Source organism: Mirounga angustirostris, unplaced genomic scaffold (assembly GCF_029215605.1).
Source record: "Mirounga angustirostris isolate CCGP_5_RB_7025 unplaced genomic scaffold, mMirAng1.0.hap1 SCAF_5, whole genome shotgun sequence".
In the NCBI taxonomy this organism is placed as follows: Eukaryota; Metazoa; Chordata; class Mammalia; order Carnivora; family Phocidae; genus Mirounga; species Mirounga angustirostris.
In genome coordinates this window covers 161,817,124-161,832,612 of record NW_026991713.1, presented here as the reverse complement: position 1 = coordinate 161,832,612, position 15,489 = coordinate 161,817,124, and the positions used below count along the sequence as shown (strand labels likewise).

Genomic DNA, 15,489 nt, shown 5'->3' with positions numbered 1-15,489 from the left:
ACACAGCAATGCTCAGTGAGTGTTTGCTGCAAAAAGGTGGTAAGGATTGACATCACACCGGCCGGAGGTCCAATCGGGTCACTTCAGCTCTCTGAGCCTCAGCGTCCTGGGAATCAATGATACTGCTCTGATACTAAGCTGCTGGGGCTGATGGTAAAAATGGCCACCATCCTCTGGAGCTCTTCCCACCCCTTGAATCTGGCCTCACCAGGCGACCCGCTTTGACCAAGAGAATGCCTTGGAAGCGACACTGGGCCAGCCAGCTCGGGGATGACAGACACGGCTTAGTCACCCCCACGCCCCAGGTGAGAGGCAGTCGACTTCCGGATCTGTGAGTGAGGCCCCTAGGAAGGGGCCAGGCCCAGATCCCTCTACCCACACCAGCACATGGAGCCCAGACTGCCCACCTGCACAAGCAAGGGCTAAATCGATGGTTGTTGTTTTGACTCTCCAAATTGCGGGCTGATTTGTGACACAGCAAAGCTAACTGATACACGAACAGCACTTACTGTGGGCAGGACCCCATAATATATATTTTATATGCATTGTCTCGATGAATTCCAACATCAGGTAGGTAGACGCTACTACAGCCCACAGGAGGGAAACTGAGGCTCAGAGAAGTGAAGCAACTTGCCCAGGTCCACACTGCAGGTAAGTGGCAGAGCTGGGGTTCAAAGCCAGCACCTGTGGACTCCAGAGCCACTCGGGAGAACTGAGGACACTCGGCTGTTCTGTTCTAGACAGGGCCTGTATCCCCCCTTCCCTCCCTCCTAGAGAACCCCGATATTGCCCAGGGAAACCCCACATGGTCATCTCGTTGGAGAAGCTGACCCACCCCTAGCTCAGGGGTGGCCACGTGGCTGGTCTCCAGGAATTCCCACCCCCTTACCAGTGAATGCTCTAGGGGACAGGCATGGGGCACCATTTAGACCAATGAGAATCGAGGAGAGATTTGCTGGTGCGGTGGGGGCAGGTTTCTGCTCATAAGGGGAAGATACAGGAAGCCTGTCCCCCTCTCCCTCAACTTGTGGCTTCATGCCCTGGTACAGACACCTCTCCAGGAGATGACACGGAGGTGACCTCACGGGTCACCTCTTCCCAAGGCAGGTAAGAAACCAAGTGACCGACCCAGAGGAGCCCGCTCCGGCTGAAAGAGTAGCCATGGGAGCCAAGGGGCAGGGAACGAAGGCCTCTGGGCTCCTAGTGACCACACAGAAGCTGCTGAAACCCTGGAACCTCCCTGACTTCCCGGGGGCAGTTCCAAAAGCCACCCGAGATCCTTAACATCCCAGCCGCTTTGACTCCTATCTCCTGCCGCACTCAGTCCGAAGCATCCTCCCCAGCCCATGCTCCTACCTGGGAGTCCTGGATGACTATGGCCACTAGGGGGCTGTGGGCTGGGTTGGGAATCTGGTCCCACCATCCTTTCTTAATCCTGAAAAAGAAAAGGAAGAGGTATTGGATGTCATGGCCAAGCTGGTGCTCCTTCCATGATGGGGTCAGAGACCACGCTGAGTGGTTCTCAGATGTCTTGCCCTAAACCCATTCTACAGAGGAAGAAACCGAGGCCCAGAAGGGAAGTGACCGCTGGACTGTGGGCAGAACAGCCAGGTTTGTGGTCCGGGAGGATGGGTTTCCTGACGTGGCCACCTCTGTCCTCAGTGGGAACAAGCCCCAGGGAATTAGGAGAAACCCAAGCTGCAGAGAGAGAATTCTGGGTTTCCCCAGCAGCGATGGTCTGAGAAGCTGAGGAGACCCAGAGAATCTGCCCGGGTCTGTCTGGAGCCACAGAGTGTCGGTGCTGGGAGGGGAGGGTCTCCGATCGCCTCTGACTGGCCCTCATCCACGCCACTCGGTCAGGCAGCGTGCATTTACTGAGCACCTACTATGTGCCACTCACTGGGCCAGGGCGTTGGGAACACAACAGTGAACAAGACAGACAAAATCCCTGCCCTTGCAGAACTGACCTTCTAGAAGAGACAAGACATCAGTCATAGCTACTTAAGTGTCATGAATAAAAATAAAGACGACAGGGAAGAGGGGGGAATGGAGAGTGTGATCCAAAAAGGCCTCTCTGAGGAGGTAACTTCTGAGCGGCGACTGAAGGTGGAGTGGGAGCCACAGAGATGCCCGGGGAAAGGGCCTTCCTGGCAGGAGGGGGGACAGGCGAGGGGGAAACTGAGGCTCAGCGAAGGGGAGACGACCAGCCCGGGGTCACGCAGAACCATTAGTGACAAGACACGAAGAGGGGAGCCTCTTCGCTGTGTGGCTGCCAAGTGCAAGACGCCTTCCCTCAGTCAATCCCCAGCCATCGCTAAGCCTTACAGGGTGAGCCAGGGCTCGCTAGACCCATTTCAGAGATGGAAGGGCTGAGGCCATGAGACACCAGGATTCCAAGGGCCTGAGCTCACTGGAAACAAGGCTCCTCTACCCCCTCCCCACCCACTGTGATCCAGGACTCTCTTGGGACTCTTAGGACTCATGGAATATGCTCCTTCAACCTGCAAAGGAGGGACCCAAGATGCACAGAGGGTCAAGCCTCTCATTGGCCACAAAGCTACCGAGCTCCAAGGCCAGGATCTGAACCCCGATCTCCAGACTCTGTTGGGGTGACTGTCTAGCATTCCTCTGTCTACTACCATGTACCCCTTGTGCGTGGACCACACCCTGGATACCCAGGGTGACACATTTCCCTTCTGCCGGCGGAAGGTCTTTCCCCAGCTCATTCTCCCCCATTAGGCCTCAGCTCAAAGGGGCCTGCCTGGCCTCCCCATCCAACACAGCACCCCGAACATTTCTCCCCTTCGCCCTGGTAAATTCCCTTCAGCACATGGGTCGCTATGGAAACCAGCTGTGGTTACTGGTTGACTTGGCGTCTTCTGTCTCCCCACAAGGAGCACAGGGTCCTGGTCAGCCTTGCTCTCGGCTGTTGCCTCAATGCCCAGCACATAGTAGCTGCTCAATAAATACTTATTGTTGAGCAAAGGAACCGGAAGCTGACAGGTCAGAGGGGGCTTCCCACCCACCGCACACCCCAGGGTGGCCGGCTTGGTGGCATCCCGTGCCGAAGCCCAGGACTCACTTGATGATGCTGATGTAGCAGGACAGGCAGACGGTCAGGATGACAACGCAGGAGATGCTGACGCCAAGCGGCAGGTGCTGCTCCCAGGGCTCATAGTCTGGAATGGGAGGGAAGCCGTGAGCCTGCATCATGCGGGGTACCGCCTGCGCTCTGCCTCCCAGAGCCGGAGACCGAAGCCTCGGGAAAGGGTCGTCCGAGACCCTGCGTGAGCTGGCCACCACCAAGCCCTCCCGCCTCATCCCCTCCTTCTGAGTCCTTGTCACACGGCCGCCTCGCTGTCCCCTGCTCCTCCAAAGCTCGGTGCCAGCCAGAATCTTGAACTTCCTGTTCTCTCTTCCCTGAAGCCCAGAGGTCAAGAGCAGTGACTCTGGAGCTGGACTACTGGAGTTCAAAGCCTGACCCTGTCATATCCTTGCTGGTGACCCAGCTTCTTCGTGCCTCGTCTGTACACTGGGGTTAACAGACCGCTGCGTCACAGGGCTGTCGTGGGGATTACACGACGTAATACACAGAGCACTCAGCACAGGGCTCGCCCGTCCGGGAGCCCTTGCTGGGGTCCGTGCACAGCTGCCTCCTTCTCGTTCATGCCACGGTCACTTGCTCCAAAAAGTTCCCTCACGCCCTCTCTCCTGCTGCCCCCTCCCATCCCCCCATGCCCTCGCCCCGCTTTATTTTCTCTCCAGACCTACTGTCACCTGGAGCGAGATCTCTCTGATTTGTTTTTCTGTTTACTTGTTTATTTTCTGTCTCCCCTCCGGAACGTCAATCCCACAAGATCAGGGGTTTTTGTCTGTTTTGTTCACCGCTGATTCCCTGGGGTCGAGCCCCGGGCCAGGCATGCAGCAGGGGCTCAATACACATTTGTGGGAATAATGAAGGAGCGTCCAGCCCATCGTATATGTTCCATACAAGGCATTTCTCTCCCTTTGTCTTCCCTTCCCCAGGTCAATGGTAGAATCAAATCAGGGTGATGCAACTCTGCCCAGCGCTTACCGTGTGCTTGGCGCTGTGCTGGGCACCAGAGGTGTAGACAGAGTAGATCCTACCTACGGAGCTGGCAGCCCACAGACGGGTCAAAGACAACCACGGGACAAGATGAGCAATGCGGAGAGGGGCGTGGGGGCATTTGGTTGGGGTACCCATCAACGGCCACTGTGCCCAGCACTTTGAAGACCCCTTCTCTCAGTGAATCTTGACAACAGCCCCTATTCCTCCTCCATGGTACAGACGGTGCCTGAGGCAGCGCCCCCTACCCAATAGCTACCCCCCCTTTTCTTTGCCAGGGAGGGAGCAATGTGCCCACCCTGAGGTTTGGGCCAGTCATGATTATCCTCTTCTCCTTTCCAGGAAGCTTCCAGCTTCCCTTGCAGCTGGGAGAGGCTCTGTGACAGTCCTGGCCAATGAGATGCAAGGGGGAGTCCGCTAGGGAAGCTTCCGGTAAGATTTTTCCTTCCTGATAGAAGAAAGAGATGCACCAGGTGCACTTGCTTGTGGCAGCCTTTCATTTCTTTTCGTCCCTGGGGCAGGAGGGCGTGTACGGCAGCCACCTTGGGGCCATGGGGTAACAAGTCAAAGGATAAAACGCTCCCATGCTAAGGAGGGAAAGAGGGAAACAAGACAAGCCCCTGGGGTGACACCACTGAGCTGCTGTATAAAACTAGGGAAGGTCCCCTTGTAAGACTTCTCATTATATGAGATAATTCAATGTTTCTGTTGCAAACAGCAGTTGGGGGATGCAGCTACCGAGTGAGGAACTACATGTCCCAGAATCCCTTGCAGCTATGTGTGGCCATGTCACCGGTTCCACCAAGAAAATTTGAGAGGAAGTGGTGTGTGTCACTTCTGGGCTCGGGATTTTTAAGAAGCAGGTCTGGTTTCAGCCCCTTCTGCTGGCTGGATGCAGGTGATGGTAGGGCCCTAGAACAGGGATTCTTAACTTGGGGGTTCATGGATCTCCAACAAGGCTTCTGATAGAATTTGGGGGTCTGGGAACTTGATGGGAAAGAAATAACCTCTTTATTTTCACTAGGTTCTGATACCTCGCATTTCCTCCCATTAGGGATGGAGAGAGCAAAGCACCGTAGTAATAGCATCAGCCACAAAGCACCAACAGAAATCAACAAGATATCATTTACGCTCACCTACTCTGAAATGACAGTATTTAGGAGAAGTACCACTAGATCTTGTTTTTACAGTGCTAATAAAGAAAACCTGTATTCGTAGACAACAAATGTATTTTAAAACATTTTTATAACCTCATTTCAATAAAGTTAGTTTCCCCTGTAATCCTACATATTTTATTTTTTACATTTGAAAAATAGTATTCTGAGGTGGGGTCCACAGAGTCCACTCACCGGACTGCCAAAGGGGTCCATGATACACAAGGGTTAAGAATCTTTGTCCTATGGGCGCCTGGGTGGCTCAGTTGGTTAAGCGACTGCCTTCGGCTCAGGTCATGATCCCGGAGTCCCGGGATCGAGTCCTGCATCGGGCTCCCTGCTCAGCGGGGAGTCTGCTTCTCCCTCTGGCCCTCCCCATCTCATGTGCTCTCTCTCTCTCTCTCAAATAAATAAATAAAATCTTTAAAAAAAAAAAAAGAATCTTTGTCCTAGGGAAGGAGGGAACCACAGAGAGGAAAACCACCCACAAACCAGCTAAGTTCATGCCGGACGGTTACATTTCTACGGTGTTTCTACTAGAACGTGTGAGCTCATCTGTTACTGCAGCCCAGCCTACCTACCCTGACCAGTACACCAGGTCAGTCAGTAATCCTGTTACCCGAGGTTCGAGGCACTCGATGTGATGGAAACGCGGACGCTCAGCCAGAGGACGTGTCTGGCCACAGAATAAAAGTGCCGAGCAGATGTTCCACCTGCCCATGCCTCCCTGTGGACACTCACAGTTAAGCCACGTTGTGCTGGGGCTCCACTCACTCCACGTGCTGTTGTAGCTCTGAGCCCAGGCCCTCACTCGAGCGCTGTAGGAAGCTCTAGACTTGAGGGTGCTGGCCGCCACGCGGAGGGTGGGCCGCATGTAGGTCACATTATAGACTTTGAACTGGTAGAGGAAAGGGACATGTTAGGGCACCAGCTTGCGGGAAAAGGACATCCCAGCTCCCACCCCGGCTGCCGTCTCCTTAGCTGAGCCCACAGTGTTTAAGAGCCACCAGCCTGGGCATCTGGTTATTCCTGATTTAGGCCTTTTGTTTCACCACAACTGCGACCAGAGTCAAGCGAGAGGAGTCAGGGAATTGGCCCTCACCCCACTCCCCACCTGCCCCCGCCTGGCTCCCTGATGAGCCAGGCAACATTACTGGGGCAAGCCGAGTTTTAGTTTTCTCATCTGTAAAATGAGGGTAAGAGTCCCTACTGCCACTTTCTAGCTGTGGGACCCTAGGGAAGTGACATAACCTCTCTAGACCTTGGTATGTTCCTTCTGCAAGATGGTGATAACAGAAGTCCATACCCCTTGCAGGGTTGTTGTGAGGGTTAATATGGGTAAGCATGGAGGACAGGGCCTGGCATGCAGGAAGCATGACAGAGACCTTTCTAGAGCACAGAAAAGGTCACCGTGTCCCCCTCTCTCCTCCGTGGGCTCTCTGGAGCCTTCATACTCAAGCCCAAACCCTGGCCTAGAATCTCAGCCCTGCTCCCACTGCTGGGAAGGGACTTCTAAGACCTGTCATTCAGTGAAAAAGGTAAATGAAAATTAGTAAGTGTTGTCTGCCACACACACACACACACACACACACACAAAAGAAGACAGACTCTAGGATGGCCCCCTGATCCCCACTTTGTATCTCACGCTGTGTAATCCCCTCTTCTTGAGTGTGGGTGGGGCTTGTGACCTGCTCCTATTCAACAGAATGAGGCAAAGGTGGTGCGTAGGTAGGGACCACGTGCATGGGGTTATATCACATAAGGCTATAATTCCAACTAGCTAGGAGATGCTCTCTCCTCTGCTGGTTTTGAGTCGACAACAGGAAAGGAACTGAGGGCAGCCTCCCACCAAGGGCCAGCGAGAACCTGTGGCCCCCAGTCCAGCAGCCTGCAAGGAACAATGCCGCCAACATCACAGTTGGCACTCGGGAGAGGTCTTTCCCCAGTCGAGCCTCAGATGAGACCACAGCTGCAGCCGAGTCCTTTCATACCATCTGAATTTTTTACTACATCTAAGTATTACTTTTATTTAAAAAACAACTTTAAAAAATGAAATAGGGTGCCTGGGTGGCTCAGTCGTTAAGCGTCTGCCTTTGGCTCAGGTCATGATCCCAGGGTCCTGGGATCGAGTCCCACATCAGGCTCCCTGCTCTGCGGGAAGCCTGCTTCTCCCTCTCCCACTCCCCCTGCTTGTGTTCCTGCTCTCGCTATGTCTCTCTCTGTCAAAAAAATAAATAAAATCTTTTTAAAAAAATTAAAAAAAACAAAAAATGAAATAAAATCTGTGTTCCAGATCGATTCTGATGGCATGGGAGTAGCGCGAATCCTCTGCCCGGGGATCCTCTCTCCCTGCCAGGACCAACCCTTTGCAGCTGTACTTCTGCTTGCAGGTTGGAAGTGCATTTGGAGAAACGGGTCTGGTGTAAAGTGAGCCGAGGGGAGGTGTTGCAAAGAAGCCCGACAGGTCACTGGAGAGACTGGAGGGCAGCTGAGGTTCCCAGTGGAGCTGAAGCTGGGGAGGGGGCTGAGGGAGGAAACGAGGGCAGGAAGATGAGGACACTCACTCTTCTCTTTCTAAATATGAGTAAGCAGGAACGAACAGCTGGACCTAGTTCTCCAAAGGAATCGTACACCCTGGAGAGGAGTAGGGGATTGGGAGATGTTTTACTAAGAAACGGAAGAGAAACTGGAGCTACCAAGGAACGACTTGTAGCTTGTGTTTCAACAGAGAGGCCAGGTGTTTGGGAGGCCACCCCTGAGATGAAGATCCAAGGTGGGAGAAAGAGCACAGACTCCAGAGTTCAAATCCTGGCTCCCGACCCCAGCTCTGCCATTTCCAGCAACCCTGGGCAAGTCAGTCCCTGTCTCCGTGCCTCAGTTTCCTTGTCATTAAAGTGGGGAGACCAGCACCCTCCCACGTGCTGGACTTTTGCAGCCAACAGTGATCTGGGTTGGGCTTAGCACATTTCAGGGACGCAGGAAATGGGAACCATTATGACCACGAGCGTGGCATTCATGACCCTGCACACACCATCACATCCCCATACTCCTCAAGAGATGCCATGCATCTTCATACCTCCAAGCCTTTGCTCATGTGGTTCCCTCCACGCAGCCTACCCTTCCCTTCCTTCCCTATCTAGAAAACTCTTATACACCCTTCAAAACCCAGGCCGAAACTCCACCTCCATTATGGAATCTTGGGCGCCTGGGTGGCTCAGTTGGTTAAGCGACTGCCTTCGGCTCAGGTCATGATCCTGGAGTCCCGGGATCGAGTCCCACATCGGGCTCCCTGCTTGGCGGGGAGTCTGCTTCTCCCTCTGACCCTCCTCCCTCTCATGCTCTCTGTCTCTCATTCTCTGTCTCAAGTAAATAAATAAAATCTTTAAAAAAAAACATTATGGAATCTTGCCCAGAAATCATCCAGGACCCTGAGTAGCTTTATCCCTCAAATCCCAGAGGAAACTTCTAAGATGTCCCCTTAGAACTGATCCCACCCATGGAATGTACAGCGTGGAGACTACAAGGAAACTTCTGGCTCCAGTTCCAGGACTAATCCTCATTGGTCAAGACCAATTGCAGCCATTCCATTCCCTAGCCTATGACTGATTAGAGAGGAGCATGTGACCAGCTCTGGCCAGTGACCAATGAGGGGAATTCTATAGGTTGGGTCTGTCCCTGGGGAAGGGAGGGATAGGTGAGGGGTGTCTCAATAGCTTCTGCCCCACCAACAAGAGAAGCTGGACCCAGAATTTGGAGGCCTTGCGCAGCCCTGGGCGTGTATATGACGACTGAGTCACGGCCTGGGTACGGATTAATTTTTCCTGCTGGCTGGAGTCTGGGGCCAGATCCCAAACCTTACTGCGTCTGAGCCAGCCCTGTCCCTGTTTTTCCTTCCCTGGAGTTTCCTCTGGGGAGCCACCCCCTCCTCATTCTCCACCCATCTGGCTTGGGTGGAGCTGACCCCACCTGCAGGTCCAGGGGTGGGCACGTGACTCACCTCTGGCCAATCAGAGAACAGCACCAGCACCCTCTTTCCGGCCCACAGCCTGGGCCAGGTTCAGAGATTTGCATGGGACCCAAACAAGGCAACTTGGCATTGGCCCCAGAACTTTTACTGGGACTCTCGGGAAAGAAAAACCTTTCCCACTGTGGCTTGAGCAGGTAGCTGGCATGTAGCATGGAGCTGCTGGTGGATAAACTGGCTACTTCATGAGGGAAGAGGCTACCCCAAAATGAAGCCAGTACAGAATAGAGCAGGGGCCAAGGGCGGGAGAGATTCCCAGAACCTGGAGCCAGCCACAATAAGCAAATAAGGAACATTGCTTTGGATCCTAGAGGTCACACCCTTCTCTCCCCTCTTAATAAGCCTTGCACTTCCCAGAACATGGGGAGGGGATTTCGCTACAAAATGGAGCCTGCCTCTGTCTTTGGCATCTCTGTCTTTGGCGTCTGTGCGACCCCTCCCAATGCTTTCTGGGCCTCCGCTGTGAGAACCCCACTGCCCCATTCCCGCTCCCACCCCACACCGTGGCCCCATGGCCCTGTGCCAGGTGGGAAACCACACCTGAGCCCGAGAGCTATGAATCAACACCCACCCCCTCCCTGGCTGAGGGAGGAAGACAGGAAGCAGCCAGAGGCTGATGTGGGAGTTTAAGACGTGTGCAGCCTGCTTCTAGGCAGCAGAAGCCAGGCCAGCCTGGGTCCCAGGACACTGGGCGTGCCTCAGAGGAGGCCCTTGGCGAGTCTGACGTAGCCACTTCTAGACCAAGGTGTGGGAGGGCAAGCCAGATGGGCTTTCCGAGGCCTGTGGCACTCGGGAGAAAAGGAGAACAATGTTGACGACACACTGGGTGCCCAGCACACAGTCGGCACCCTCGGTAGCCCATGGAGTAGGTACTCTTGCTAGGCCCATGTTACAGATGGGACAACTGAGGCACGAGGAGGTTACACGACATGACCAGGTCATGCAGCTGATGAGTGCAAGCAGATGCTGTCCCTCCCCTGGGAATGTGTGAGGGGGAAATGGCAGCAAATGAGCTCCATCCCCACTGGAAACTAAAAAGGAAGGGAGCCAAGCCCCCTGCCGCATACAGCCCCTGCTAGCATTTACTGGATAGTTTGCTGCCCATCAGTTCTCCCTTTTAAAAACCTGTCACCTTGGGGCGCCTGGGTGGCTCAGTTGGTTAAGCGACTGCCTTCGGCTCAGGTCATGATCCTGGAGTCCCGGGATCGAGTCCCGCATCGGGCTTCCTGCTCGGCAGGGAGTCTGCTTCTCCCTCTGACCCTCCTCCCTCTCATGCTCTCTGTCTCTCATTCTCTCTGTCTCAAATAAATAAATAAAATCTTTAAAAAAAAAATAAAAATTGAAAATAAAAACAAAAAATAAAAACCCGTCACCACCTTCATTTAAAAAGCAACCCCGTAGGCGCCTGGCTGGCTCAGTTGGTTAAGCGACTGCCTTCGGCTCAGGTCATGATCCTGGAGTCCCGGGATCGAGTCCCACGTCGGGCTCCCTGCTCAGCGGGGAGTCTGCCTCTCTCTCTGACCCTCCCCCTTCTCATTCTCTCTCTCAAATAAATAAATAAAATCTTTATAAATAAATAAATAAATAAAAATAAAAAGCAACCCCGCAATCACTGTCCTGATGGCAAAGCCCATAGCAGATGTCATTAACATCCTATAAAAGTCAGTGCAATGAGGACCGAGCGACGGCATTAAATGATGGCTGAACTGGTCCTCTGGGGAGGAAGGCTCTGAGCCTGCAGCCTCCTTTCTCCATGAAAAAGGGCTGAACCCAGCATAGAGCCAGGGTGGAAGTCAGGCTCTAGGTCCCCGGTCTTGCAGTCAGGCCTCAGGGCCCGAGTCTCCACCCGCCCGAGTCCCAAGAGGTATGGAGAAACCTCCCAGCGCACACACTCACGTCTGTGGGGTCGTTCTCATTGGAGATGTTGACCATGTAGGTGAGCTCGGAGTACAGGTGATTCTCGCTAGGGTACGGGTTTGTCCACATCAGCAGCCACGTGTGGGAGGCGTTGGGGTAAACCGTGAGGTTCCCGGGGGGCCTGGGTTTCACTGTAGAGAAGCGGTGCCTGGTGAGGCCCTTGTCTGTTTGCAGGGAGGGGGACGGCCCGCGCGACCCGGTCACTTAGATTGTTATAGTCAACCCGGGGGGCGCGTGGGGGGCGCAGTCGGCTGAGCGTCCGACTCCTGGTTTGGGCTCAGGTCATGGTCTCAGGGTCAGGGGCTCGAGCCCCACGTCGGACTCCATGCTCAGCGGGGAGTCTGCTTGCTATTCTCTCCCTCTGTTCCTCCCCTCTCTTTCGATCAAATAAATAAATAAATCTTTAGATTTTTAGTGAACCACACCTCTGTAACACATTTCTGGAATCCCACATGGATTGAGTCTCAGCAGAGAACGACAATCATAATACTGATTATAATGTTGCTAAAACTCTACTTAGCACTCATGGTTATTAACCAGCTTTCTACGGTGAAATGCAAAATGTGTGAGCCAAAGTAACCCCAAATTTGCCTCTTTTTCACCTTTGTCCTTCACACTTTTGGCCACATCTATGTACTATGTTCTTACTCACTTTTTTTTTCGTTTATTTTGATTCATGTGTTTTAAAACTTATTCTCCTTTTAAGCAATCCTATCCAGGAGATCATAGGTATGTAACATGTACTAAAATCATTGCACACGTGCAGAAATGCTTTTAATTCATGGGTTCGTTCACGGGTCTGTTTAAACAACCTACTGACTGTGGGCGGCATGAATGGGCCCTTCAGGAACTGCTGAGCCCGTGAGCTCTGTGGATACCCGTGAGAATTTTCGTCTGATTCCTAGTAGCTATGTGACCTTAGGCAGGTTTACTTGCCTTCTCTATATTATATTCAATTGTAAAATGGGGATAACTCTCTTCTGGAAAACGAGGCTCAGAGAGGTAACGTGACTTGCCCAGGGTCACACAGCAATAAATGGTGTTTTAAACTCCCGTCACTATGCCACAGCAGAATCACGGTGAACTGCGGTGGGGCCTCTGGCTACCAGGATAATAACGTCAGCCTTCCACGGTCCAGACCGCCTGAAGAAGCACCAGCGGACCAGGCGACAGAGGGTGGAAGGACAGTGCCCAGCTCAGTTTTTGCTCCGCAGCCAGCTTGCCTTCTGTTAAGTACGCCTCATCTCAAGTCCCAGTCTGGGCACTTAAAGTTAGGTGGTTGAAATATAAAAGCTGAAGAGGGCCTGATGTACTATGGAGCCCAGTCCCATTTCAGAGATGGGAGGACTGAGGCCCAGAAAGGGGCAAAAACCTCATCGTGTCTGGGAATATGCAGAAGACTGCTTGCACCTCATTCCCCCAACTGGAGCCTGCCTCCCCTGGCCCAGAGCCCGGCTGGGGTTCGGGACCCCCCCCGCCCCCGGCCCCACTCACCATGCGCACTGGGCCGGAAGGAGCCACCCCACAGCTGCTCCTTCCCAGCCCACAGGTCCAGCTGATAGACGTCCGCGTCGACCACGTCATCTATCGGCATGCTGCACGTGCACACCGCGCCTTCTCGGTTCTCGGGGACACACGTGCGGTTTCTGCAGACACGGGTGTGCCATTAGGTTGCCATGTTCAGGCGGACCGTGACCCACGGGTATCCCTGGAACATGCCTCAAGGAACACATGTTCAACATACGCTGCCCGCTTCCTGACTGCCCTGCCCCCGGGATCAGATCTGGGGACCGGGGTGTGGTGAGGACAACGGACGAGGACCGCTCTCCTTGCTGACCACAGCCACCTGCCGCGCCCACCACGGACTCTTAGACGGCTCTGGCCGTGGTCGTGGTCCCGGAACTTGGCTTGCCCTTGAAAGCCAGTGAAAGGGAAGAAACAGAGGCACTAAAGAATTTGTCACAATGCGTGTATGAGTCCCAGTGTACCCCCGGGTAGCACGGTTTATCCCAGTGGACAGCGGGCGGTAGCATGCTGCCCCACATCTCACAGGCTAGGCTAGGGGTCAGCGAGCGTTTTCTGCAAAGGGCCACATAGTAAATATTTGGGGCTTTGAGGGCCATACTGGGTGTGCCCCAACTATTCAACTCTGCTGCTATAGCCCAAATGCAGCCGCAGACAATACAGAAACGAATGGGCGTGGCCGAGTGCCAATAAAACTTTATTTACAAAGGCAAGTGGTAGGTCGGATGTGGGCCTCGGGTCATAGTCTGCAGATCCCTGGCCTAGACTAGGGTACCACACTTCAAAGCACAGCCCATCCAGCTTGGTATACCTTGGAATGCCTCTGTCAGTGGACCCTATATTCTGGTGTGTGGCCTACACCAGGGGGCCCTTTGTAACTGCATGCCTTGGGTACCCGATCACGTCCTGAGCACCGCCTGGAAGAATATCGCAGGTGCCATGGGTTATCCCAGTGGCCCACCTGGAACTATGTACTCCGGGTCCCACGGTCCACCAGACATCACAGTGAACTCCACCACTAACACACTATCCCCAACCCTCTAGGCACCGCCTCCCCCAAATCCCAGCTCCACCCCAGGCTTACTCGGACCCCATAAAGTCCAGCTGGTAGGACAGGCGGAGCTCGGCACTGCAGTTGGTGGGACCGTCCATCTCCCACTGACAGACAGAGGTGCTGACATAGTCGGACAAGCAGCTGGGCTCCTGCAGGACCTTAATACTCCCTGAGGAGACACAGGAGTGCCCTGAGCAGCCAAAGCCAGACAAGCAAGGGGGGCATGCACCAGGGGGACAAGTCAGAAGCCAGCCCAGACAGGACCGAGGAGTCCATCACAAAACAAGGAGACCACAGTCCCAGGCACAGTTGTGTGCCAGTCTTCGTGGAGCTGGGGGCAGGATGGGGCTCTGGAGCTTCCCAGCCGGCACGGGGGAGATTCCTGAAGCCGAAGAATACCCCCAGGTGGCAGGGGCTACCTTTATCTTCCTGAAACTCCACTACTTGCCCCTATGAGGCCAAATCAAAGGAAGTTTCTAATCTAAGAAATGTCTAGTCTACTGCACCATCAGGCCCCTGCCCCAGAGCAGTGTGAGTGAGAGGAAGGGCTCTTATCCATTTGCCTGCTCCCTGCTCCCATCTATCTTCCACCCCTCTCTACGCTCAGGAGGCTGACCACCCCCCCCCAACCATGGTCTTGCCACCCAGATGCCCTTGTCCTCTGGCTGCTGGTTGGGTTCGGCCAATATCAAGGGCAGGATGAAAGGTTGGGGTGTTTCTTCTGACCGGTCAGTGGCAGAGCTGGGGTTTGAAGCTGGCAGGATGGATACTGGGTTTGCCAAATCATCTGAGAGCCCTCGCCCCCGCTCGAGACTGCCCAGCCACAGACGGGCAGGTGCCTTCTTGCTCTGGTGCCCAGCACCAGCCCTGCCACCGCGGACGTCAGTCTGCATTTGTTTGCTGGATGAAGGACTAACCATGTTAGGCAGAGCCTTAGATTTCTAATAGATATCTTAAACTCACCTCGTGTCCAAAACTCACATCTGGTTCCCCACCCTCCCAAACGAGTGCTCCCTACTCTGATCCGTGCTGTATTTTTCTATCACTTTCTAACACTCTTTACAATTTATTTATAATTAGGACTATGCGTCATTAGCTGTCCCCTCCCATTACAGTGTAAGCTCCTCGAGGCTCGGAATCTTTGTTTTGTTCACTGATTATCCTAGGAGTCTGGCATCTAAACGGCCAATGAACATTTGTTGAATGAGTGATCGAATGAATGAACGAAGGAATGAGTGGGAGTTGGTGACTTACCAGAGCCTGTCACCCACACCAGGATCAGGTAGCTCATAGGGAATGTGAGCCCAGAGCAAAGCTGCCCCATTGGGAGATCTTAAGATACCTGTTGAGAGAAAGTGACCCAGGTTAGTGCCAACAATGAGCCCTCTGTGTTCACCAGAGCTCGCTCGCTCTATCTATCTATCTATCTATCTATCTATCTATCTATCTATCTATCTCTTTAATCATGAAACAACGCAGATGCAGAAAGCCCAGAATGAGATCCACAGAATGCCTGTCCCAAGAGACACTTGTTGAAAAAAAACCCATGACCTACTAAATTTAAGCAACCCCTCGAACTTCTGGAAGTTCATAATGCACATTTACAATATAGAGGCTCTGTTAAGTCCTGCAGCAAAGAAATTTATTTTTCTTCATCTAACCCAACACTTACCAATTTATTTCCCTACTCAACTTTGATTTGTGTGTGTGTGTGTGTGTGTGTGTGTGT

General features: G+C 53.5%; 1 protein-coding gene across 18 annotated transcripts in view; it reads right to left on the bottom strand.

The window, feature by feature from the left end:
• IL4R (interleukin 4 receptor) overlaps positions 1-15,489 on the bottom strand; it is a 39,241-nt gene that overhangs the window by 4,137 nt on the left and 19,615 nt on the right. For 6 of the 18 annotated variants that reach the window (XM_064592877.1, XM_064592881.1, XM_064592879.1 and 3 more), the window contains 7 exons: positions 15,015-15,102; positions 13,791-13,950; positions 12,677-12,828; positions 11,162-11,313; positions 5,983-6,139; positions 3,083-3,179; positions 1,357-1,435 (listed from right to left, as the gene is read on the bottom strand). In XM_064592877.1, the coding sequence (XP_064448947.1) occupies positions 1,357-1,435; positions 3,083-3,179; positions 5,983-6,139; positions 11,162-11,313; positions 12,677-12,828; positions 13,791-13,950; positions 15,015-15,084 (867 nt within the window). In that variant the 5' untranslated portion in view covers positions 15,085-15,102. Of the gene's footprint in view, positions 1-1,356; positions 1,436-3,082; positions 3,180-5,982; positions 6,140-11,161; positions 11,314-12,676; positions 12,829-13,517; positions 13,624-13,790; positions 13,951-15,014; positions 15,103-15,489 lie in introns of those variants that run through there. The other 12 variants (XM_045875195.3, XM_045875200.3, XM_045875201.3 and 9 more) reach the window with 9 other exon arrangements.